General features: G+C 28.2%; 2 protein-coding genes across 5 annotated transcripts in view; one reads left to right on the forward strand and one right to left on the reverse strand.

Moving 5' to 3' along the window:
• Positions 1-10184, reverse strand: part of LOC122511865 (homeobox protein Nkx-2.4-like) — a 28980-nt gene extending 18796 nt beyond the window's left edge. The window contains exons 1-2 of the mRNA XM_043627390.1: positions 8368-10184; positions 540-820 (exon numbers count right to left, since the gene is read on the reverse strand). Of these exons, the coding sequence (XP_043483325.1) occupies positions 540-820; positions 8368-9061 (975 nt within the window). The 5' untranslated portion in view covers positions 9062-10184. The remainder of the gene's footprint in view (positions 1-539; positions 821-8367) is intronic.
• Positions 10185-15118: 4934 nt separating this feature from the next.
• Positions 15119-27318, forward strand: part of LOC122511866 (tyrosine-protein phosphatase 10D) — a 48370-nt gene continuing 36170 nt past the window's right edge. For 3 of the 4 annotated variants that reach the window (XM_043627393.1, XM_043627392.1, XM_043627394.1), the window contains exons 1-2: positions 15120-15579; positions 19970-20583. In XM_043627393.1, the coding sequence (XP_043483328.1) occupies positions 20500-20583 (84 nt within the window). In that variant the 5' untranslated portion in view covers positions 15120-15579; positions 19970-20499. Of the gene's footprint in view, positions 15580-19969; positions 20584-27318 lie in introns of all 4 variants that reach the window. The other variant, XM_043627391.1, reaches the window with a different exon arrangement.

The raw sequence follows: 27318 nt of genomic DNA on the forward strand, positions 1-27318 counted from the left end.
ATAAGAAACTAGAACTGCTAATAGGCACAGGTTAAACTAAAAATTGGGTTAAGCTGATCAAAATTATTAGAAAATTAGATTCCGTAAGGCATTAAATTTATGACTTCACTGCGGTCAACCAACAGCGATGAGGGGGGCAATTTTCACATACATTAATTTTTGAAAAATACTATATTAAAGCATAAAATAAACAAAATACTAAAAAAGGATTGTCACTCCCATCATCAACGTGTCTTATTCAATATTGATTATCCCCGAAATGTCATATTAAATCCTAAACCAACAGAACTCAGACATTTTTCTCTGCTCAAGAAAAGAAAAAGTCATCGAAATTTTTTTTCATAATTCTCAACTATAGCGTCGGAAAAAACGAATAATTTTTTACGAACTACAACTTTAAGTCAACTTTTAGTCGTACAGCTTTCTTGAAAGTACTACTTATCAACCTTTAAAAGTTGATATTTTTAGTATGGATTAAGAATTAAGGTCAACCTAAGCAAATGGATAAACTTAATAAAATCTAAAAATTTAAAACTTACCTGAGTAGGTGTGAGGTGGATGAGAGAAGCTAGGTGTTCCCTTTCGGGTGCGCTGAGGTATTTCTGTTGCTTGAATCGCCTCTCCAATTCGTAGACCTGGGCCTGGGTGAAGAGGACTCGTCGCTTCCTTCTCTGAGCGAGAGGAAATTGCATGGCACCAACGCCCATGCCAACGCCAACGCCAACACCGACTCCCATTCCCGACGATTTCGACATATCGCCCATCGACTGACCCACCGAGCATCCGGCCATATTCGAACCGGCACCCATCAGTCGCGAAACTGCAAAACATATTAAGCACATCCTTGATTATTCTCTTTGGATCCGAAAATTCAAAACCATTCCACATTATGGACTTCAGTCCATAATGTAAATGTTTTTTAATGTTTTTAATGTTTAGATCTGTTTCTGAAATTTTATGTGAAACTAGAATATCAGTTAACGTAAAATTTAATATGACCGCATACTTTAAGTATATATGGGACATAACATAAATGAAAATAAATTGGAGAAATATTTTTTTATCATGGTATGTGGAGTTTGAAGAGGGCTTGACGTCTAAGAATGTAGATATATATTGGAGTGTAAAATACGTGTAATTTAACAACTCCAGTGAGAAATCGAAGCTACCGAAACTCATCGAGGAGGATGACCCTTGTCAGCATTGTGTATACATATAGAGAAAGATGGACAGAGACACAAGAGGACTCAATGAACAATGAAAAAGTTTTAGGCGCGAAAATGCATCGTCATGCCTATAGGATATATACCGGGAGGTCCTGCTCCCATGTTCAGAAATTTTCATATATGTTTGCTCACCCCTCTCTTGTCATCGTTAGAGACAAGATGAATATATCAAAAAACAAAAAAATAATAATGATGATGAATCTCGGAAAAATTTATCCTTTATTTTTTTCAAAATAAATTCACGCTATTCCATTCCAACATTATTAAATATTTGATTGTTTCAATAAATATTAAAACATGTTTCAAATTTAGAAGAGGTTAAATTTGCGCGCACTTTCAGGACCTTTCAAACAACAATTAGGAACTTTGAATCTAATTCAAAATTAGACTTTGAACCCATATATCATATTATTAATTAAAAAATAGAGACTTTGGACCTAATTCAAAATTAGAGACTGAACCGAATTCAAATTTTGAATTGGGTGTAATAGTTAAACGAATCTAATCTGTATGTGGAAGAAAAGAATTTGATCAGTATGAAAATTTGAAAACTTTGCGAATACGCTGTATGAGTATTTAGAGAATCATCAATAAAGAATGAAGCTTATATTTCTTGTGCTACTCTCGAAGGAGCATATTAAAATTAGCTTAGCAAATATACCTGCGAACGAAAACTGACTTCATCTTTGTTCTGCGATCTTGGCATTGGGTAAAGATAATAATGAAAGACCTGCTGCCATAACGTTTTCTGTATATATACTAAACTGGGCAAATATTTCTTCAAGAAGACTCATTGCAATTTTAAATGTGTGGTTAAAATTATCTGAAGCCATAGAGGTCTGCTACCATGATGGACATAAAGTCTGTATATAGGTTAATCATTATTAATAAATAAAACCCTTATGTATGTAACTAGTCCATCACAATTACTGTTCGGTTCTATAAATACCATCGTTTATATTATTAAATATGTCAGGTGCGGTCTGTCATCAAAAACGAAATAGGACACATACATGTCATTTCGAATTTTTTCTGTCTCTTCAGTAAATAATCCGTTTGTTGACAAAATCAGTCGAGAAAAAATTGGTATTTTGGAAATTATTATTTTATATGTATATATAGTGCACCCAAATTTTTACTTATACGGTTCAAATTTTTAATTGATTCAAACTTTTACTTGAGGTTCAAATTTCCATTTGGAGCATTTGGTGTAAATATAATACTTTTACTTGGTCCAAATAAAATTTGTATTTAAAACCAATAATTTAGTAACATCCCACCGACCATGCAGAGTTTCACAAGAATGATGTATGGATTTATAAATGATTATGTACAGATTTACAATGATGATGAAACAAACTTTTGCGTCAAATATTTTCCTTCGGCTGTTTTTGATTATCAATCACGCAAATTTATTATTTTTACGAGCAATAAGTCAAAAATGATGTATTAGATTGAACAAGTGTCTCGAGAATACTGGTCGAAAAATCTGTGTTTGTGGGATAAAAGCATAAAAGGTGCGCGTATACATAATCTCAGCAACTTCCGACGGATCACGTCTATTTCTTTCAATGGCAAATAAGTTACTCGGGTCTCGATGACAAGGTAGTCCCATTTAGACATGATACACAATATATTTAAGAGCGACAGTTTCTTGTTTCAGTGTCAATAAAGGGTGAAATGTGTCATCGTCAATATATAGAAATATAAAAGTTTATTTTCAACTGTTGGGTCCAACTGGTTGCAACTGCGGGTTCCAATATTGTTATTCCTAAATTTTTGTGCACGTACAACTTTTGTATAAAAATAAAATACACATTTTCAACAATTCCAATTGATACTAAAGTGGATCAAATTGATGACTGAAAATTTAGATCAATATTTCATTTGATTCCGATTTTTGGTCATGAAAATCGAATGTTAGTAACGATTACGATTTGCAAATAGAAGAATATGCGGATTTCGAAAATTCGAACAAGGATTTTATAGCAATCAAATAATATACGGGATATATGAGGGAATATACGAATTTTCATCCCTCAATGTCAATACAGTTCAATATATTGGAAGTACAGACCAACTGTCTGCTTTTTATATGTAGGCTACATACACATTGAAAATCTAATCGATGGACGCGTGGCGAGTAGACATCAAGAAAGATTTTAGTTAAACAAACAAACTTCAGGTTCTGAAACATAAACCCACAAGAAGAGAGTATATAGACTGCACGTACAGCTTTGATAAACTTGCATTGCCGAAATTCAATTTCCGAGGTCTTAGATATATTATTGAGAAAAGCTATAATAATAAAATTCATAATTGTTATAATAATAACAATCAAAGGAAAATTGTGTTATATTTAATAGCAAGTTTCATCTAAAGAACCTTTAGAACGATTAGAACAATTTTCTCTACATTTATAGTTTTTACATAAAAATCGACGCTTCGAACAACTTTCCCTTCGGAAAAACTATAATCCTTTAAAAGCCAACCAATCAACTTCCCTATCAGTGAATCGATTTATCGAATGTCATTACATTTGACGTTAAAATGACATATATACAATTTTCCACTTTCTATTTATATATTAAATATTATTTAAACCATTTGAACCAACAAGATAAACACTATACTATGAATAATAATTATTCCAATTCAGGGCACTTCTGAATATTTAACGAAGAATAAATACAAAGTTAAACATTTTGATTCTAATATAAAAACTATGGAAATAACTTTTCATATATATAATATGTTCAGTGTTCAATTCTAAAATTACCACCAAATAAATAATTTTGTAATTAATCTCAAAATATGATTACTTTGTTTTTATGTTTTCTTACATTTTAAACAATTTATTTTCAAAAACATTATAAAAGGAGAATTTTTGTTTCTTCGTCAACGGACACGAAATATCTTTGTTAATTTTTAAGAACATTTGGTCAACATGTGTAAAATGCAAAAAGCTGAAAACTTCGGGAATGGGCTAGAAATGAATCCAGGTAGTCTCAATTTTTTCTGTACCACTCAGGCTCTGAATCTTAAGCCCTTTATGACTCTCGTCGCGACATCCTGGCTAATGAGTGCAATAAAATTAAAATCTGTTTTTTCTCAAAATCTACCATCTTCAAAATTTTCTCACATTTTCCAAAATTGTATGCGTTGTTGCCAAATTTCTAAATTGTATACAACGTTGTCAAATTTTTCATTTTAACCTCTTTGAAAACTTTTCTCCATTTTTTATTCGACAGTTACCTAGCCACTCTTGAGAGAGCAAGTCTTTAATTGTAAGCTCTACTCAATTTATTAACTCACACTTTTAAATTCACTTTATCCAATATTCATGGTTTAAAAATAAAATTAAATAAATTAAAGTTTAAAGTGAACTGTGTCTATTAATTCCTTTCCTTAAACTATCAGATTGAGTTGTTTACGAAATTGAACGTTATAACAATAGTTCTCGGGATAATTTTGACGTACATAATAAATGTATATTCAGACTTACAACCTGAAGAAGGGCTAACTTTTATATTACAAAAATAAGTAGCTATCGCGTCAAATTCAGAGACATTTTTCATAATAAGTATCTTATAATTTTAATAAGCTAACAGTAAATTAGCATATTTTTATTGGCATTTTATTTTTAGTAATCATGATACTGATAATTATCAACATCATGATTAGGGGTCGTACTTAAATTACGTAACACTTCAGGGAGTGAGGGGGAGGGGGGTCAAGATGTTTGTTACACTCAGCATAAAATTGGCGCGAATGTGTAAAAGTTTGTTACATAGGGAGGGGGGGGGGTCTAAAATTGCAAAACGAAGCGTTACGTAATTTAAGTATGGCCCCTTACCAATAATCATGATGCTGACAATTATCAGTATCATGATTCGTTTTTTGTCTCAATTTATACTGTGTCGCCATATCGATAATCCTATAATACTCTTAGTATATGTAAAACTATAAACATTCATCAAGAGAGAAAAAAAATTCCAAGGAGAGAAAAAGAAAAATGAATTTATTCATATTCTTTATATGTTCTTTGAGAGAATTGGTGTTTGAGAAAGGATTGAAAGAAGGAGTGTGTGTTCTTCATCCTTTGAAATAAAAAGCCTGACAGGGTGGCCAGGAACGCATGCTTTTCTAACGAGCTCCCACACACGCTGTTAGGAATTCACGTCGATCGTTTCTTTATTGGCAGAGGTTATATCGTAACCACGCATATATACACCCTCTGGTCTGTCAGTCAAAACTCGTTTTCTATTGTCCCGTATACTGTGAGTTCTCGTCGACTGCGGGACAGAGATTTTTTCACCCTATTAAAAAAAAAATAATAAAATAATAAGAGAAATTTATCAGACTGTCTGGTCCTTTATTTTACTCATTAAATATACTTCAACATATCGAAATTAGCCTCATTTTTGAGATTTTTTATTATATCCATTTCATTGGATATAAAAATATAATATTATATGATAATACATCGAAATTTCAAAACAATGTTTTTTCAACAGCATTAAAATTTGAAAGTTGTTTAAATTTGTATACCAAAATTTGAAACTACTTTCAAATTTTAATATGATTCAAAAAGTTACTGTAATGGATTATTTAATTTTTCAAAGACAATCAGAATTAGAAAGAGAGAGTGAAGAGATATATAGTGTATAGTGTTGAGAGGAAGACCAAAGGAATGCGACGTATGTAAGGTTAATGGAAGTTGACACCACCTTTTGTACCTTGTTCTCAAATCCAAAGGTTTCCCATTTTCACCACAACTATTTTCTTGTGAATTTCAAATCTTAGCGGAGATCATTACGAACTCTTCCCTCTAATATGGACAACTAAAACTAATATCAAATTATTGTTTTCAGAAATTAGACCGAGCCAATCACAATTAAGCCGAAGTATATCAAGTTACCTTTTTTGAACCTTTTTTGACCTAAAATAACAAAGTTATTGACAAACTAAAAAAGTAGAGAATTTTCAAAATTTTAAATTTTGGAATTTTTCAAAATTTAAATTATTCTGCATATTAAAAATTATTATTTTTATCTTGTAGTTGAGTTAAAAACAAATCATTTGACTTATTTCCAAACAATTTTTGACCTAAAATAAAAAATTTATTGACAAAAAAAATAGATAAATTTCAAAATTTTATGTTTTAGATATTTTTGATTTTAATAACTATCATAGTTCAAAATTATTATTTGCTTCTTACAGTTCGGTTAAGAATGCTTCAATTCATTTATGTTTGATACATTTTCGACCTAAATTGACAAAGTTTTTGAAAAAATAAAAAATATGATAATTTACAATATTTTGCTTTTGTGAATTTTCTTGTTTAAATTATTATCCCAATATATGAAATTTGTGCTTGTTGCATGTAGGGTAGAAAAAAACGCATCGTTTGATCTATTTTTAAACCATTTTTGACCTGAAACAACAAAGTTATGATCAAACTAAAAAAGTAGAGATTTTTCAAAATTTTTTATTTTACAATTTTTTAATTTAAATTATTTTCAAAGTTTAAAATTATTATCTTTATCTTGTAGTTTAATAAAAGACGCATCGTTTGATCTATTTTTAAACCATTTTTGACCTAAAACAACAAAGTTATGATCAAACTAAAAAAGTAGAGATTTTTCAAAATTTTTTATTTTACAATTTTTTAATTTAAATTATTTTGTAAGTTTAAAATTATTATTTATATCTTATAGTTAAATAAAAGACGCATCGTTTAATCTTTTTTTGAACCATTTTTGACCTAAAACAACAAAGTTATGGCCGAACAAAAAAAGTAGAGAATTTTCAAAATTTTTTTTTTACAATTTTTTTATTTAAATTAATTTGCAAGTTTAAAATTATTATTTATATCTTATAGTTAAATAAAAGACGCATCGTTTGATATATTTTTGAACCATTTTTGACCTTAAACAACAAAGTTATGGCCGAACGAAACAAGTAGAGAATTTTCAAAATTTTTTTTTTACATTTTTTTTATTTAAATTATTTTGCAAGTTTAAAATTATTATTTATATCTTATAGTTAAATAAAAGACGCATCGTTTGATATATTTTTGAACCATTTTTGACCTTAAACAACAAAGGTATGGCCGAACGAAACAAGTAGAGAATTTTCGAAATTTTTTATTTTACATTTTTTTGATTTAAGTTATTTTGAAACTCTAAAATTATTATTTGTATCTTGTATTTTAATAAAAAACGCATCATTTGATTCATTTTGGAACTATTTTTGTCCTAAAGGAAGAAAGTTAGGGCCGAACTAAAATAGTAGAGATTTTTCGAAATTTTTTATTTTATAATTTTTATATTTAAATTATTTTGCAAGTCTAAAATTATTATCTTTATCTTGTAGTTTAATAAAAGAAGCATCGTTTAATCTCTTTTTGAACCATTTTTGACCTAAAACAACAAAGTTATGGGCGAACGAAAAAAGTAGAGAATTTTCAAAATTTTTTTTTTTACAATTTTTTTATTTAAATTATTTTGCAAGTTTAAAATTATTATTTGTATCTTATAGTTGAATAAAAGACGCATCGTTTGATATATTTTTGAACCATTTTTGACCTTAAACAACAAAGTTATGGCCGAACAAAAAAAGTAGAGAATTTTCGAAATTTTTTTTTTACAATTTTTTTATTTAAATTATTTTGCAAGTTTAAAATTATTATTTATATCTTATAGTTAATCAAAAGACGCATCGTTTGATATATTTTTGAACCATTTTTGACCTTAAACAACAAAGGTATGGCCGAACGAAACAAGTAGAGAATTTTCGAAATTTTTTATTTTACATTTTTTTGATTTAAGTTATTTTGAAACTCTAAAATTATTATTTGTATCTTGTATTTTAATAAAAAACGCATCATTTGATCTATTTTTAACTATTTTTGACCCAAAACAACAAAGTTATCGAAAAAATGTAAAAAGAAATATTTTGGAAAACGCTTTCTTGGAATGATTTTTTATTAAATTTCAATGTCAGTTTATAATCGTTATTTCTCACTTTGCAATTGACCTAAAAAGTGGTGAAATGATCTGTTTTAATTGAGGGACGGGTGATTGTTTAGAGGTGGGGTGGGAAAGAAAAAGAAAATAAAACTGTGGCGAATACTCACTGGCAAATCGGGCATCGTTAGTCGGAGGAGGCGCCGGAGCATACCAAGGATGATGATGCGACGACACTCCATGGGACCTCATGGGATCCGTCGCCGTAGCACCGCCGCCAACACCAGGCCCACCATGATGATAAGGCGACAGTTCCGCGGCGCAGTATTGATATTGCGACGTCAACTGCATTGTCGCGTAGGGATTGCCCATAGCACTCATTGCACCACCTGCACCAACACTTCCCGCACCAATTCCACCGTTCGTACCCGTAACTGGACCCGGTGTACTTCCACCGGGCGTTGAACCACCGTGAAGAGGTGGACTACCACTGCTCGCGCTCGAACTGCCCGTGTTGCCACCGACCCGAGCACCGCAAGCATTCGTGTACGGCGATCCTTGGGGATGTGACACGACCCCAACAGCTGCCGCCGCTAATTCCAATTTCCTGTAGGACTCCTCAATTGGCGAGAGAATGTCCGAGACGCTAAATGGCGTTGTGTGAGCACCGGGTTGAACGTGAGACGAATGCTGCTTGGGCGATAGGCTCATAGCCAGGTCAACGCCATTCAAGTCCGGCAGGAGTCCTGCCTGTTCCAATTGAGAGTGCTGTTGTTGTTGTTGCTGTTGTTGATGCTGGTGGTAGGAAGCATTGTTGGTTCCTTGGCTGCCGCCTCCGTTACCGCCGCCACTACCACCGCTCATCTCGGGGACCTCGACACTGTCGAAGTACTTCAGGCTCCGGCTAAGCAGAATGGTGGAGCCTTATCCCAAACTCTTGGTTAACATTCTTCCTTCTTCGGCCGATTTTGTTCCACTAACACTCACTCACACTGACCGTCGTCCCGCACTTCACTATTTTCGGTTCATCCTTTTAACTCCACGGATTTGGTTCTTTAAACTAAACACGAAAGGTTTGTTCAACGCCTTTAGGTTCAGTCTTTGCTACTCTCTTCCATGAGATGCACTTCTAATTTTCAAAGAGGGATCCGTTGATTCTTTTGCGGTTTTGTAGTAAATCCTTTGGGTTCTTCCTCTAATTTTTTTCCTGATAGAAATGTCTCCTTTCGATAGTACTCGTTTTTGGTTCAGATTTTCGCAGCTGCATTAGGCTGTTCCCAAACTTTAAAACTAAATTGCCTGCGGATTGCTGACTGTTTAGGATGATGAAGTTGTACTCCAGTTGCTTCTTGGTTCCAGGCTTAAAATTTTAGTAATGAAAAGTAGACTTAAGTTAAACAAATCACAAAATAATTGTTCCTAAACACTGAAGACTTGGATTACTTGGATCAGCAAACAGAAAGTTTCCAAAGTTTCGAGTTTAGCTAGGGGAAAATCACTAGACGAAAAAGTACAGTCTGGGTGAATTGTGGAAGATTTCTTGAGTATGACACTTGTGACACTAACACAACAATGTAGTTTTTTGGAAAAAGAAGACGATGCACACGTGGTGGGCGCAGTAGTGGCCGGCACAGCCGGCCGGCGGCCGACTGAAATCACCCGGAGGGTCTTTGAGTCCTTGGACTCGTCCGATAGACGAACCACTTTTCGCCTCCACCTTCGCCGAGGATACACACTCTCTCTCTCCGTGGAGAGGAGCGCGGCTGCTGTATGGATGGATGCTTGGCTGGATGGATGAATGAATGAATGGAGAGGACTGTTGGGTTCTCCTGGAGAGGTCCTCACGGCCGCTTAGACCCACTCGACCAACGTTTGGCTTGTTCGCCCGGGCGGCCCCACAGCCAAAGCCGAAGCCCGTAGACGACACGATGAGTGGAGTACCCACTACGGAGAAGTGCCTGCTAGGTACCAAGAGTCGTGATGAGATGTCCCCTTTTGCGTGAGATGAGGGCTTCCCACCTCGAGAGCGAGACGAAGTGGACTGCGGGTGGGTTCGCCCATTGGCTAAACGGCGCCAATCAGACGCGTCGTGTCGCTGCATTGGTGGAGGTTCGGGGAACGCCTCGCGCGGCTTTTTCAACGGGTGGTTGGAATCGGGTGAAATGGTTGGCGCAACTCGAGTCCTTGGGGTGTTGTTGGGCCAATGAAACACACTGCCACCACTGTTCGCGGGACGAGCGTCACGTGGTACGCGCCATAACGCCAGGCTCTTTGGTCCAACCCACTTTAGATGGGGAAAGGCGAAAGAAGATGCTGTCACTTGAAGGGAATTCCTCGACACAGAAGCACTGCTGGCACGATTCCCTCGACTATTGCCATGACTCGATGTTCGTATGTGTACTTCGGTACACATGAGTAACTCGCGTTGCTTGCCTCGCTTGCCTCGCTCGACTTGCATCGACTCAAGAGGAGAGAAGACTCATTCGATAAAATGCCGGTGATGTGACACGCTACTTACTTCTCCAACGACCTTGATGCAGTTCACTAGTGCTAAATACATCATCATCTTATAAAGTTACACAAAATATTTCAATTTTCGAAAAAAGTAAATCTTTCCCCTCTACATTCACATCACTAAATTATTAAATTTTAGTCTTTAAATATTCTCTCTCTATTTCCAAATTTCCAAATTAGTTCCATTTATTATAAAAATAAGACAGTGAAGAAAGGTACCTTATGGGTACCTTTCTTCAGTGTCTTATTTTTAATTTAATTTTACTTATTTTTATAAAATTTATAAATTAAATTATAATTTAAACCAAATTTTACGTCTCTAAATATTCTTTGCTCTCTATTTCCAAAATTTTAAAATTAGTTACTTTTATTATGAAAATAAGACAATGTCTTATTTTTAATTATATTTTACTTATTTTTATAGCATTTATTTATAATTTAATTTAAAATAGGTATTAATATTTTTTTCTTATCTATCACTAATTATTTATTATAAAAAATACCATTTTTTTTTTGGTCTTTTTCATGTTTTCTGACCAATTTAACAAGTTTTAATGAATAATTTTCTTATTTTAGTGTAAATTACTAAAGTAAAGTTTAAAATAATGTACTTTTTTTTAAAAAAACGCAGAATTCTTTGCAAAAGTACTTACATTGTTAAATTTCCTATTTAGCGAAACTGAAGCTAATTGCTAATATTTTAAAGAAGGAAAATGTAGAGATTTAGACTTAGCTTTAGAAATTTATATTTATAAATGTAAACGTTTAGAAAAGATAAATGTTTACATTTATAAAGACTAAATATAAATTTTAACAAAAAGGTCGTTAAAAATCAAAAAATTTAATTTCTAGTAGTGACATCTATAAGAAATAATATTTTCTTCTAAAATCCGTAGATAATTTTTTTTATCAATTTCTTGATTTACCAACTGTTGATAAATTGACATCCAGTAACAAAGATTTCTTCTTTATTCGCCAAGTATAACTCTCAAGCTAATTTCATTTACCGATAAGTTACCTTGTGAGGTATTTCTTACCATCTGAAGAGACGGTTACCATGCTTGGTTTAGAGATATTTCTACTTTATCAGTAGACGGTTAGTAAATTCGAATATCTTCTCTAATGATAAATTATTAGTTCGGCCGATAAAGAGAAATCGAATACCCTCTCTGGTTTCTACATTTCTTCCGTACAAGGCCAAAGAACAGTTCTTCAATAACGGCTTTTACTTTTTTTCCAAATGCTAATTCAACCATACAGTTCACATCTCAACTTTTGATCTGTTTATTCCGAAAGAAAAAGTTTTTCTGTCAACGCATTTTTGTTTTCTTGAAACGGATCATTTTCTTTATATAGAATAAATTTTTTCTTATTAATAATTAACAATTTTAGGGGGCCTCAAGTTTAGCTTTTAAATTAATCATTTTTTTTAAATTTATTACGTGCAGTTTTTTAATTATATGAATTTTTAACTTTATTAATTGTAACTTTTAATAAAACGAACTTTTTAATTTATAAAAATAATTTTTTATCTTATGGAACAAATTTAAATTAAATAAATGATTTTGAATATTTATAATTTGTAAGGTTTATAAAATTTGTAAATTTGAATTTATTATTTTATTTGTTTACTATTTTAAATTAATTGATAAAATGTTTAAAAACAAATTTTTGAATTTATTAATTACCTAAATGTTCGAATTTTATAGTTAATTTTTAAATGTTTTAATTTTAATTCAACCAAATCTTTTTTAAATGAAGAATTTTATTGTCGAATAAAAATAATGGAGGATAAAATATTTATTTCAATGATATATTTAATGGTTCTTTTTTCAAATGTATTTCTATGAGGTTTAAGAGATTTTTTTAAAAAAAGCAAATAATACAGACCTGAGTCAGCGCCGGCGCATATTGCAGGTGTGGAAGGGGTCCCAAGGTGTGCAACCTGTGAACAACAAGAGAGAGAAACAAAGATAGAATATTACGCACGTTGGTTTCTGTCAGGAACGTAATCAAAATTAACCTTACCGAAGAATTAGAAAAAAATTTTATTATCGCTAATTAATTTTTTTAATCGAAATAATTAATTTTAATTAAATCTATTTAATTAATTAATCAATTTACTTAGCTTAATAGTTTATTAATTAATTATTTATTAAATTTATTAGTATTAAATTAATTATTAACTTAATTAATAATAAATTAATTATTAATTGATTAAATTATTTTAAAAACTTATTTTAATATTAATTTTATTAACTAAAATTCTTTTGGATTTCTCAAATAACTAATAACTTGTTAATTTTTATATGTAATTGTAATTTATTTTTAATAATTTATAAATGTCTAATTTACTAATATATAATAAATTAATTAAACATAGCATAATTGTCTACTTTTTCTCAAATGCAATTTGATTATTTATTTATGATTAAATTTACATTTCTTTTAATGTATAAACGCAGAGAATAATTTTATATGTACATATTTTTAGAGTAAAAGTTTTATATTAAAACGGAAATAGTTCTAAATTTATTCCAGAATCCGTCACAAAATGGAAAAAATCGTGAAAGTCAATTAGTAGCGATTTGTAAATATCCGAAAGTTACTTTTAAATTTAATTAATAATGTTGAAATCAACTGGACTTTATAAAGGTCCAGAATCAATATTCTTGAAAAAAAATATATAAAAATTATACAAAATATTTCTGTAACTAAAATCTCTTAATATTTTATGTAACTATTGCCTTTGCAGTTTAATAAATAATTAAAAATTTGTTTTTAAATACTTTTTTTTATAAAATATTCGTAAATTAAAAAGATATATTTCGGAAAGGAAGTTATAATTTATTTTCTCTTTTTTTTTAATTGAAATTTATAACAATTTTTTCTTTTGATTTAGTGTTTTATACTTTTAATTTACTAAAAACAACAATATTTTTGTCCTTGCTAAAAAGTTTGGGTGAATTTTTAGTTATGGTTTTTTTAATGTTTTATAACATTTTAAATTATTTTTTATAGAATTCACATAAATAATTAAATATAAACAATTTATAATATTTATTTTTAAAATTCCTAGGGTTTATTAGTTAGTTTTAAATTTTAACGTTGGTACCTATACTGGCGTCTAGGGTTTATTCTTTTATGAACTTAAACGCGCATGCGCGAAAACTGGCTCAGCTGTTCGTAATTTTCATGGCGCCGTGTCATCAGTAACCATTATGACAATTTTTTTTGCGATGCAAAATAGAAATTTTAGTATTGTCGTATTGAAATAACTTAGAACAAGTATGAACAATCTGAAAAACATACTAATAATAAGCTTACTTTTTTTCTGTTTCAGATGCCTTGGAAGAATCGAATCATCTTTAGAAGAGGGTTATTGTCTAATGAAAATAAATCGTAAAATTGTGACAAGAAGAAAACTCAACGACGAATTTCTGACTGACAGTGTAATATATGGTTAAGTATGAAAATATTTATAGAAGAACTAAATTATTTTTATTTTGTTTCAGATGCTGCAGAAGGTTCATCTTTGAAAAAAGTGTATTTTAATAAAGATAAATCGTAAAATTGTAAGAAGAAGAAAAAACAACGACAGTGTCTAGGTAAATTAAAACAAAATTTAGAGTAATACTTAATTTTCTATTCTCTGTTTCAGATGCTGCAGAACAAGATCCATCTTTAAAAAAAATGGTTTTTTAATAAAGATAAATCGTAAAATTCTCCAAAAACAAAACTAAAAGTTGGATTTCTGACTGACGAGTAATTTTAGTATAATGCAGAAAAACATAAACATAACCTAATGCCTAACTGGTCTGGTAGACCCAGTCTAAGTTTCATGTGCCAATTATGACATCCCCTCCCTAATTTTTAACCCCATAATATCAGTTTCTTCCATTTTTCCAATTCTGTGTCATTCTTTGGCGCAATTCAACTACGCAACGTCTGTTTTACATTCCTTTGACTTATTATCCACTTTTTTCAAATACTAACCTCAAAGAAAAAAAACTTTTTTTTGCCCCACCTGAATTCTGGAGCAAAATGAGAAGAGACACGTTCCTGGTACCTGTTACTCTCTCGCATGCTCTCATTGCTGTCTCTCGCATCACCATCAACGAAAAAAGAGAGACGAGAGAGGTCTCCACTATTGAGGTCTACGTCCCTGAGGAGAGAGAGAGAGCAAGAGAGGGATTCAACCTTATGTGAGGAGGAAGAGAAGAAGAGGGGTGGGGGGAGAACTGAAAACCCTCTCTGGAGTTGTCAAGGAGAGAGGGGGGAAAATAAGAGAGGAGGGGTGCGCGCACAGTTGTGGCAGGTATCGTGAGGATAGGCGAGAGGGGGGTTCTGTGAGAGGAGAGAGGGGGAGGGAGAGAGCGGGGGTGGATTGGAATGGAAAGGCACAATACAGGCGAGGCAAAGCGGTTTGGCTGCCGCGCCGGAGGAGTAGCCAGTCGATTCGAGAGAGTTGAGCTTCGTTGGCACGCGGGTTTTTGAATCGGGTGCGGGGAATACATATCGAAAGAGAGAGAGAGAAAGAGAAAGAGAGACAAGAGAGGAGAAGAAGAATCATGAAAGTGCTCCGTCAGGCGAGTTCCACTAGTACTGTCAGTGCAGTGAGCGCGAAACAATTATTATAAAACACGGCTCTATCCTGGCAATCGTTTCTTGTGTTTGCATTCGCAAATTTTAATAAAAGAAAAAAGAAGAAGAAAAAAAGGAACGTAAACAAAAATAATTATCCTCGTTTCCTTGACTACCTTTGTCAGGAAATAAATATATATACACTGAAATATATATATACCTACTCACACAGGAACCCGGGACACGGGAGGAGCTCTCCTGTCCTAGGATATTCATAAGGACAGGTGTGAATATTTACAATCTCTTAAATATTATTAGCTTTTTTGTTATTATTTTTATTTTAATTCATTTGTTGTTATTGTCATTACTGTTACTACTATTATTATTTTTGTCATTCTTATTTTAATTATTATTAAACTATTAGTTAATATTTTGTTTTTTTTTTAAATATAATGAATAAGCCTAGATAGATTTTACTTAATATTATTTATATTTTTAATTTAAGGATTTAAATTCCTTAAATTTTTAAATAAAAAATATAAATTATATTAATTAAAATTAAAACATTCTGTTTTAATTAAGTAAATATTAAGTTAATAAGTAATTACAGTTTATAAATATTAAACGAATAATTAATAATTATGAAAATTAAATTAATAATTAGTTAACAATTATAAATATTAAACTAATTATTAGTTAATAATTGTAAATATTAAACAAATAACTAATCATTATGAATATTATTTTAAACTAATAATTAGTTATCAATTAAAAAATATTAAACTAATAATTAGTAAACAATTATAAACATTAAGTAACAATTATTTAATAATTATAAATATGAAAATAATAATTTAACAATTCTAAACGTAAAATTAATAATTAATTAATAATAATTTATTGTTAGGAGAAAAATTGTTAATTTTTCGTTTTTAACGCATTTTTTCTGTGGTATTCGCGGCTTCATTTGCTTTAAAGATATTAGTAACAGTTGTTTAAACACTTCCGTTGCGTGCAAAAGAATTGCATACATGCAGTTTGATAAAAGAACTCTTAATCCCTAAACATGCTAATTATGAAAAACTCGGCTTGTAACAATGATTTAAAACGCGCTTTTTCTGGATTCTTTTCTTTCTTTAATTGTCATAAACTAGATAATTAGCAAATATTAAAAATAATTGTTGACAATGCAATATTTATATTGTTTATCATATGACAAAATAATGGTTTTTCTTAATTTGTTAACATAATTGCAAAAATAAATAAACAAACTTTATTAGTCATTAAAAAGGAAGTAACAAATATTAAATTCTAATAAAATAATAATAATAAATAATTTACTATAATGTTAAATTGATAATTAATTTAATACAATATTTAACTGATTCATGTTTATTAATTAATTAAAATTAATAATGTTTGTTTATTGTGAAATATTATTATTATTAAAATAAAATTGATAAAGATACTAAAAGTATAAAACAATTTTTAAGTTAATTTAGAAGGAAAAGTTAAATATAAATTTAAAAAAGTAAAAGTTTAAAGATAAATAAAAAGTAAAAGTTAAAAGTAAATAAAATTAGTAAAAGTTTATAGCTGACGGTAAAAAAACATTTGCAAATGATTGTAGGTATAGTAATATAAATAAGAAAAAAAGAGTATGACATAAAATAAATACTTAAGGAAAGATAACGAAAAATATTCGAGAAAAGATTGTTTAGAAGTATATATAAAGAGGCAATATTTTTTATATTTTCCGCATTTTTTTCTTCCCTTTTTCTAGATAAAAGGAAAATATTTCAAATATTTTTTTCCACATTCAAAATTATTAATTGAATTATTAATTAAATGAAAAAATTAATTAATTATAAATGTAATTAAAATAATTATTTATAACTTTAATTAAAGCAATTAATTATTAATTTAATTAATTATACTCAAGGGTTGTTATAGAAAAGACGAATTAAAAAAAATTTCTTTAAAAAAATTTTAAATAAATTTTGTTCGTTATAAATTGAGGCAGAAAAAAATGTGGTTACAACAAAAAAGAACAATTATTTTTAATGATGAAAAATTAATTTTTTATTTTATTTTTGGGGAGAGAATTAAAGTTGGCCTTTATAGTTGTGTGTGCAGTAAACCGGATATAGTTTACCTCCTTCAGCAACAGGTTTTACTGCGACTACTAGCAAAAAATAAGAAAAAGGAAATGAAGCTAAAATATAGAATGAGGAGAATTGAATATTCAAATGAATTGGAATATTATACAAAAAATGTGATTTTCATATTTTCTGCAAGTTTTCTTTTTTCTTATGCTTCCATTTATTTTTAAACTATCATTATATTTTTTAAAAGTAAATTTTTATAAAAAAATAATAATAATTTTTAATAACTAATATTAACTAATTAATTAATTAATAATTTTTATCAATATCAAATAATAATAATAATAATAATAATAATAATAATAATAATAATAGTAGTAGTATAGTAGTAATTATAATATAAAAATAATGTATAAATTAGGTAAAAAAATTATGGTAAAATTAAAAAATAAATATATATAAAAACAATCGAGTACGACATTTATAAAAAAATGTGAATCCTCCATATGTGATGTGACAATTTTTTTTGTCTCAATATTATTAACGATCAGTTACAAGCCAGATGTTCAAATTGCCATGAGCACATTGAGCATTGTTCAAATATCTCTGAGTCAGATATTTTCAATTCAATGCTTTTAATTAGACTGCAAAAATTCAGCGGCAATGTATTTTAAATAACAAAACAAACAATGGAGCATTTAATGAAGAAATAAAAGAAACAAAAGTTGAATAAAAAAAACGATCAATGTGACTCTCTCGGGAATGAAATCGAAAATGCCAACACAAGTATATTTTATATAATAGATATTGAATATAATATATAGTAAAATAAAAAAATTCTTTTCGATACGAATTTTATAGATTTATTTTTATTTTTTATTAGAGAAACGAAAATTTTTAATGAAGAAAAAGTAATTGAAAAGATCAAATTTATCAAGTTTAAGGTGTTGATTATAAAAAATGTTTTGATTATTTGAATAAATTTACATTCTTGGAAAAAAACGAAAAAAACCGGATTTTTAGCCGGTTTTTTTCGATTTTCTCCGAGATAATCCAATTTTTTAAAATTTTCTTTCGCATTTTATAATCAAAATATTAAAATAAGTTTAAAAATCTATGTTTATAACAAGTACTTTTTTCAAAATTTGTTTCTTTCTCGAAATAATTGCAAAAAACCGGAATTTTATGCGGTTTTTCACGATTTTCGCTTAGGGATTCAAATTTTTTTTTATTTTCATTTCTGTTTCATAATTAATGCATCAAAATACATTTGAAAACATACTTTTGCAACGAGTACTTTTTCAAATTTTGTTTTTTTCTAGATATAATTGCAAAAACCCGGAATTTTTTGTGGTTTTTCATGATTTTCGCTTAGGGATTTATTTCTTTTTTGATTTACATTTCAATTTCGTAATCAGTGTATCAAAATACATTTAAAAATACTTTTGCAATCAGTATTTCTTTAAATTTTGCCTTTTTTCTCGAAATAATTGCAAAAAACCGGATTTTTAGTTGGTTTTTTACGATTTTCGCTAGGATAATCAAATGTTTTTCTATTTTCAATTTTATTTCATAACCAATAAATCAAAATACAATTAAAAAATACTTTTGTAACAAGTACTTTTTCAAATTTTGCTTTTTTCTCAAAATAATTGCAAATAATTGGAATTTTAGGCGGTTTTTTAAGATTTTCGCTACGGCAATTAGATTTTCTTTTATTTACATTTCGGTCTCCTAATAAATACATCAAAATATATTTGAAAACATACTTTTGCAACGAGTACTTTTCCAAATTTTGTTTTTTCTCGATATAATTGCAAAAAACCGGAATTTTTTGTGGTTTTTCACGATTTTCGCTTAGGGTTTCATTTCTTTTTTTTATTTACATTTCAATTTCATAATCAGTGTATCATAATTCATTTAAAATATACTTTTGCATTCAGTATTTCTTTAAATTTTGCTTTTTTCTCGAAATAATTTTCAAAAAACCGGATTTTAGCCGGTTTTTCACGATTTTCGCTGGAATAATCAAAATTTTTTCTATTTTAATTTCTGTTGCATAATCAATGTATCAAAATACATTTAAAAAACATTTCCGCAAAAAGTACTTTTTCAAAATTTGCTTTTTCTTCTAAATAATTGCAAAAAACCGGAATTTTAGGCGGGTTTTCACGATTTTCGCATAGGCAATCAAATTTTCTTTTATTTACATTACGGTTTCCTAATCAGTGTATCAAAATACATGTAAAAAATACTTTTGCAATGATCTCTTTTTCTAATTTTGCTCTTTTGTCGAAATAATTGCAAAAAATCCGAAATTTTAGGCAGTTTTTTACAATTTTCATCGAGATAATCATTTATTTTTAAATTGTCATTCAAATTTCTAGAATCAGCGTTTAAATGTACAATAGAAAATATGTTTTTTAAAGTAAAACTTTTTATAATTTATTACAAATGAAATTCTTCAATACAAAAAATCTCGTTTTGAATTGTAATTAAAATAAATTTTCCATTTTATCAAATTTTAAACTGAATTATTATAATTATCAAAAATTTATTTTCTCCACAGGTAAAAAGAGCGCAAACGAGGAAATTTCGAGAGCTAAAGGAAAATGGGCCCTGATCGATGGGACTGTTCATCAGACCCCGTGCAGGTGTCTATTCAATCTTCAAGGACGTGGGGCAGGTCTCGACATCGTTTCTCGTGATAATCACGACCCAAAAATCATTTTTGGGGACACTTCGTTCAATTCAGAAAACGACAACTTCAAGTGTGATTTGCCCCACGTCCCATCATTGATCATTTTTTTCAATATCAACCAAAAAAAAAATAATTGTGTTTGTTAAAAAAAGTGCGAGAGTGATTTTTAATAAAAAGTAAAAAAAGTAAAAAAATAAAAGAAGTAAATAACGAAAATAACGAAAAAAAGTAAAGAAAAAATAGAAAAGAAGAAAAGAAGTGTGAAAAGGGTTTCTAAAGTGGTGGGGATGTTATGTGTTTTATAGCGTGAAGTTTGTGCTAAGTTATCAGTTACCCCTTCTCTTTTCATCTCTCCCCCCACTCAACTTTCAACTTTTATTCAAAAAAAATAAGGAATCATGAAACTTGCGAGGAATCGACAACCGGAACCGCTTTCACGGTTTTGCCGGTCTCTACTAATTTTGCTACTATTTTTTACTGAGGTGAGCACTCGCTTTACACGTTCGATATATCCAATATAATAACAACAACAACCGCAAAAAGAAATTAACAATAGAATTATCTAAATTATTATAATATCAGTATTTGTAATCAAATTCATTTCCAATTTAAATTTAATTGTTATAGGTTATTATATAAGTAAAGTATGTTGCATTATTGTGTTAATGGAATTATGTATTATTTATCATTAATTTCTATTCTATAGAGGGAAGATATTTTGCAAATTACATAATCAATTAATTTCAATTTTAATTAATTCACACATTAATTAGGTTGATGAGAATTATTAAAGAAATATAATTGGTATTAGATAATAATTGATTTCAATTTGTTTCAATTGTTTAAATATTCTTTATTATTATTATTATTTATTTTAATTTTTTATATGATAAATTTATTTATTATTGTAATAATTTTATTACTGTTTTTATTATTTTTGCTATCGCTGTTTATTGGGAGAAATTAATTGATACTTTATGAGGTTGGAGTAGCCGTGTGGTCTACGTACAGGGTTCGCGTCTGTAGGGTCCAAGGTTCGATTCCCCTCGTGGGCGAATTTTTATGTACTAATTTATTTATTATCGAATAAAATAATTGTTATTGAAATTAATTAACGGAAAATAATTTAATGAGTATTTCTGTCAATAATTTTGAATAAAGAAAGTAACAAAAACAAAATAATAAAAAGGAACCGAACTAAAATAAAAAAACTAACAAAAAGATAGTAATAAAAATATACTAGAAGTAGTAAAAAAATCGGAAAAATAATAAAAAAGAAAACAAAGATTAGAAAAAAATATAAATAAAAAAAATAAAAAAAAATTGAAAAAAACAAAAATATTAAAAGACAACAAAATATAAAAAAAGGATAAAAAAAGAAATAGAGAAGAAAAATAAGAGAAAAATACGAAATAAAAAGAAAATCCAATAAGAAAAGCAAAAAAGGAAGAAAACCTTTAAAATAAATGAAATGAAAATTAAACAGAAAAAATAAATAAAAAAGAAAAAATTGCAATACCTAAAAAGTAAAAAAAAAGAAATAAAATAATAAGAAAAAACCAACAAAAATAGATAAAATATCTAATAAAAAATTCTTTTGAGTTTAAACTAAAGAATTCATAAAATTAACGAAATTAGAATGAAAAATTTGCTCTCAAAAGAATTGAATAAATTATTTCAAAGGGCAATTCAGAAAAAAGGTTATTTTCCAAGAAAATGTGGAAGAAAATTCCATTGTTATCAAATGGAGAAGAATAAATGAAGTATACGTGTATATATATATATATGTATATGAGAATTTTGGAAAAGAATTTTTGAAAGTATGTCGGGAGATATAACGAGATTTTGTGGAGGGGGGTTCATATTCACATTCAAAAGCGCCAGGGAGATTAGGGTCATATATATGTGTGTATGTTCATATAGAGAAAATAATCTCTAGAATTTCGAGCAGCATCAGCAGCAATAGCAGTGAAAATTTAATCTTGTCAGTGGAGGTTCAATCAAAGGGGCATTATGTGAACTTGTTAATGAGATGAGAGTAGTTGTAGGAGGATGAGAAGGAACGCGAGGCGGAAAATTAACAGCGGTGAGGCGTCAAACAAGAGACACTTGTTTCCCAATTATTTTTAGAAATTAATTGTTTTCTCCAAAATTGTTATTAAAAACAAATATTATATAAGAACAAAATAATAATAAAATATATTTTATTTTTTTCTATCATTATTTATATATATTTTAATTAAAAGTTTGTTTAAAAACTGCACTTAATTAAAATTAGAATTCGTTAGTTAAAATTTTTGGCATTAATCAAAATTGTCAATGTTTAAATTATAAAAATTTCAACTAATCAATTAAAATGACATATGCGCCATTCAAATACTACAATATTAGCATTTTAATGGTAGATGTCATTTTAATTAATTAGTTTAAATTTTATAATATAAAATATGATCAAAATTTTTTTTTCCAAAAAAAACTATAAATATAACAACAAATGTATAAATTTTGAGCAACATCCTGTTTGTGGAATGCTAGAACTTTAAATTAAGATTTTTTCTTTTTAATTCTTTCTTAGAGTTCGTTATGCTGTCTAATAATAATTAATTTTCCGCCCGCATAATGTGGTATGACTTCAGTAATAAAAGATTACGCCATAAACACGAGGGGTTCAGCAATAACGTAAAACGACTTACCTCATTGAAATTCTTTGTGAAAAAAATGAAGACAAAAAGAAAAAAAGAGTAAAAATAAAAATAATAAATCCGTTCAAAGAACCTCAACGACGTGACAATAAATCATTTTCTAAAATATATAAAAACGTAACTTTTGCCCGCACATATGATCGCGAATTTTTTATTTTTTATAACAATTATCAATATTTTTATTATAATAATATTAATATAAATAAAAATAATAATAATAATTGACTGTAATTAAAATTAAAATTATTAAAATTACTAATTCAAATTTAGGGACATTTTTATTATTATTATTAATATTTTTATATTTTTATTATTGTCCAATTGTCTAATTAAAAAATTTCCATTTCGTTGAATAACTATAAAGAGAAAAAAAAAAGAAGAGAATGAAAAAATGTGGCGAAAAAACTGTGGCAAGTTTCTTTCCACGAATTGAATCAGATGGAAAGCTAACTTTTGTTTTGCACAACGAGAGAGAGAAAGAGAGTGCGTCTGTTTAAAATCCGTGCAAAGACACACTCGGCCATTGGCTATATGTCAGTTCTTTGCCCGCTTGATAGCCTTCCCCTTCACCGTCTTTTGCATTCATAAAATCCAAGCATTCTAAAACCTGATACGATGTTTATGTGATCACATGTCCATATAGTCAATACACCCAGTAACCTGAAAACGAAATTCAATCTCGCCCTCTCTTTCTTCTTCTCCCACAGATATTTTTTTCAAAAAAAAACATGTTTTAAATAAAAAATTTTTGTAAAAAAACATCTTTTCAAAAAAAAAAAAAACTGTAAAAAAACTACCAGGGATTGAAGTTATTAATTGAAGATAATAAAAATTGAAGCTATTATCAATTGAAGCTACAATCAATTGAATTCACCATTGTTTGAAGATATTTAATTTTTGACGGGTTATTAATTAAAATTATCATAAATTGAAGCTACTTTAAATTAAAACTGTCAGTGATTGAAGCTATCAATTATTAAAACTACAATAAATTGAAGCTACCGTCAACTAAATTTACTATTAATTGAAGCTATACATATTTAATGTTTGATGGTTCTTTAATTAAAATTATCATAAATTGAAGCTATAATTTCAATTAAAACTACCAGTGATTGAAGCTAAAATCAATTGAAGCTACAATTAATTGAATCTAAAATCAATTGAATTCGACACTAATTGAACCTTTTTAATTTTTTATGCTTCTTTAATTCAAATTATCATAAATTGAAACTACCAGTGATTGAAGCTACAATCGATTGAATTCGCCATTGATTGAAGCTATTTAATTTTTTTATGGTTCGTTAATAAAATTATCTTTACTTGAAACTACCTGAGATTTTCATTTGAAATTTACCATTTAATAATAGAAGAAAGACAGAAAAGTAAAGAAAGAAGAAGAAGAATGAAGAAATATAGAAGAATGAAGAAAGATAAAAAAATGAAGAAAGAAGAAGAATGAAGAAAGAAGAAAGATAGAAGAAAGAAACAAGAAACAAGAATGAAAGAAGAAGAATGAAGAAAGATAGAAGAAAGAAACAAAAAAGAAAGAAGAAGAAAGAAGAAAGAGAAAATACCGAAAATATTTATCTTCTCTAATAAATAATAACTGAAGAAAGAATGCGATTACTGTTATCATAAAAAAGATGCTTTCATTATAAAATTTTACTATGAATGAAAGTCAGTTTTTTCTACATTTCTTCATTTTATTTTATTTTTTTTTTGCATGAAACGTAAAATAGTGTATTAAAGAAAATAACGTCTCATTGATACCCGGAAGTGGGACGCGAGTTATGATGAAAAAATGCGCTCTTTTGTTCTACTCGTCGAGCTTCATCAAAAAAAAAGAGAAAAAAAGAAAGGAAGAAAAAAAACTGAAGACGAAGAGAGAAAAAAAAATAACAGTGGAACAAACGTATCTAGAGTGTGGCAAGAGAAGCGAGTTTTGAATAGGTTTGCGCGCAAGAGAGAACTATGATTATTTAAAGAGTGTTGGGAGATGCGAATATTTTCACAGTGGAACATTTTTCACTTTTTCTCTCGTCGTCATATTCTCTCTCGCATTGAGAAATAGTCGTGTGCATTGAGAGAAAAGTCGAGAGAGTTTTGCGAAAATTATAAAAAAGAAGTGAGAGAGAAAAATTTCATTTCTAGTCAGTTCTCAAGAGAGTTTTTAGAAAAAAAAGAAAAAGAGTTTTCACGACTGAATTATTTTTTGTCATCTGGAAAATTTAATTTTTCCTCTTCGTTGAAAAACAATTGTTTTTTTTTAAATTAAGAAAGAATATTTATTTTTCTCATAAAAAAACATTTTTTTTATTTTTCTCATGGAAAGAAAAATTTTATTTACCACTTTTTTTGCAAAAGGAACAAATTTTATTTCTTTTTGTGCAAAGAGAATTATTTTATTTTCTGTAACTAAAAATTAATTTTCTCTTAATTTTTTTTGTTTTCTACCAACGGAGAGAAATAATTTCTTTTTAAGTAATAAAAAAGAATTATTTTTTAATTATCTCCGGGGGCGAAAAAATAAGTTTAATTTTCTGGTATTTTTTTGTTATTAGAGAGAAAAAATATGAAAATAATTATTTACAACGAAAATGAAATTATTTTTTGAAAAAAATATTATGCAATGCAGTGCAATGATATTTTTTTTTTATTGACACTTAAACAACGATTTTTAAGGCAAAATTATCTTCTCTTGAATTCTTCAACTTTGATAAATAAATATTCAGATTATTATTTTCCTTTTTTCGTCACGTCGAAAAAATGGCATTTTTTTATTAAAGAAAAATTCATTCCTTTGTATGATAAATAATTTATCAAATAGTAAATAAATTAATATATATAAACAAATAAATAAATGAATAGGCTGAAGAACAAAAAGAAAATGAACAAGAAGAAAAGGAAGAAGAAGAAGAAGTTGAAATAATTGAAGGAAAGATTGAAAATAGTCAATCAGCAGCTTCGATGAAACGGAAATAACTCGCGATGTTTCCGCGAATTGAATCTAGTTTTGCAACAGGTATTCGTGTCGCGAAACATTTGCTATTCAATAAATAACAAACTGACCTAGAAACAATTTTGTTCTCATTATTTTGCAAAAAAAAAGGAAAAATTTAAATTCCTTACTTTAAATACTATTTTTTTACAAAAAGTTTACTCAATGACAATATTTTTTTTATATTTTTTTTTACTTTTTTATTTTTTACACCAGAAAATTAAAATTACATTTTGTACCAGAAAATAAAAAGTATTTTTTGTACCAGAAAATTAAAATTACTCTTTGTGCCAAAATAATTGAAATTATATTTTGTATACCAGAAAATCAAAATTATATTTTGTACCAAAAAAATTAACGTTACTTTTATAAGTAGAAAATAAAAATTCTATTTTATACCACAAAATTAAAATTAATTTCTGTAAAAGAAATTTAAAATTATATTTGTACCAGAAAATTAAAACTACTTTTTTTAATCAAGAAAATATCGTAAAAAATTTTTCCCCAAGTGAAAATTAATTTTGTACCAGAAATTAAAAAATATATTTTGAATCAAAAAATAATTTTCTATCGAAAAATAAAAATTCGTCTATATAAAAAATTTTGTATTTAAAAAAAAATGTTTCAAACATTTCTTTATATTGTAATTTTTGTAATTCAAACAAATTATCTTATATTGGTAATTTAAGAATAATTTTTTTTGAAATCGATTGAATATGTACAAGCAATTGGAAATAATTTTCCTCTGCTCTTATTTTGTTATTAAATTATCGCAAAAATTCAGCACAAAGCGTTTAATTTAAAACTTTTACTGCCCTCTATTTTCCATATAATTACTTTCAAGACGAGAGAGTAAGATTTCTCGAGGTCGTAGCAACTTTCCGGGTAATTTAAATATTTACGCGCCACGGAATACAGTGTGGTTGCGCGTACATACGTTCACGTAAATGCACAATTATGCAACCTGTTTTTTTTTATTTCTCTCTTTTTTTCGTCAATTTTTTGTTTGTTGTTTTGTATTCTTTTCATTTTGAATCGCAAAGTTATCTCATCATATAAATACAAAATTAACCGTACGCTGTTTCTTTTTTGCGCTTCAATTTTTGCCGACAATTATTTACCCCTCCCTCCTTTAAATGAATATACAAATACTTAAGTAACAAACTAACAAAACGAAAAATACACGAAAAGAAAAATCAACTTCTTAAAAAATAAAAATAATAAATAATAAAAATAATAATAATAACAACAGCAAACATTCCCTTCTTTAAAAAAAATAAAAAATAAAAACAAGAAAAAAAATAAAAATAATTTTTAAAAAATTAAAATAATAACAATAGAAACAACAACAAAATTAATTAAGCAAAAAACAATAAAGAATAATAATTATTAAAACATATAATAAAAACAAGAGACCTCGAAAATAATAAAAAATAATAATAATTAAAAAATATAATTAAACGGTAATAATAATAATAATAATAATAATAATAATAATAATAATAATAATAATAATA

Source organism: Leptopilina heterotoma, unplaced genomic scaffold, assembly GCF_015476425.1.
Source record: "Leptopilina heterotoma isolate Lh14 unplaced genomic scaffold, ASM1547642v1 Lhet_90, whole genome shotgun sequence".
NCBI classification, from domain to species: Eukaryota; Metazoa; Arthropoda; class Insecta; order Hymenoptera; family Figitidae; genus Leptopilina; species Leptopilina heterotoma.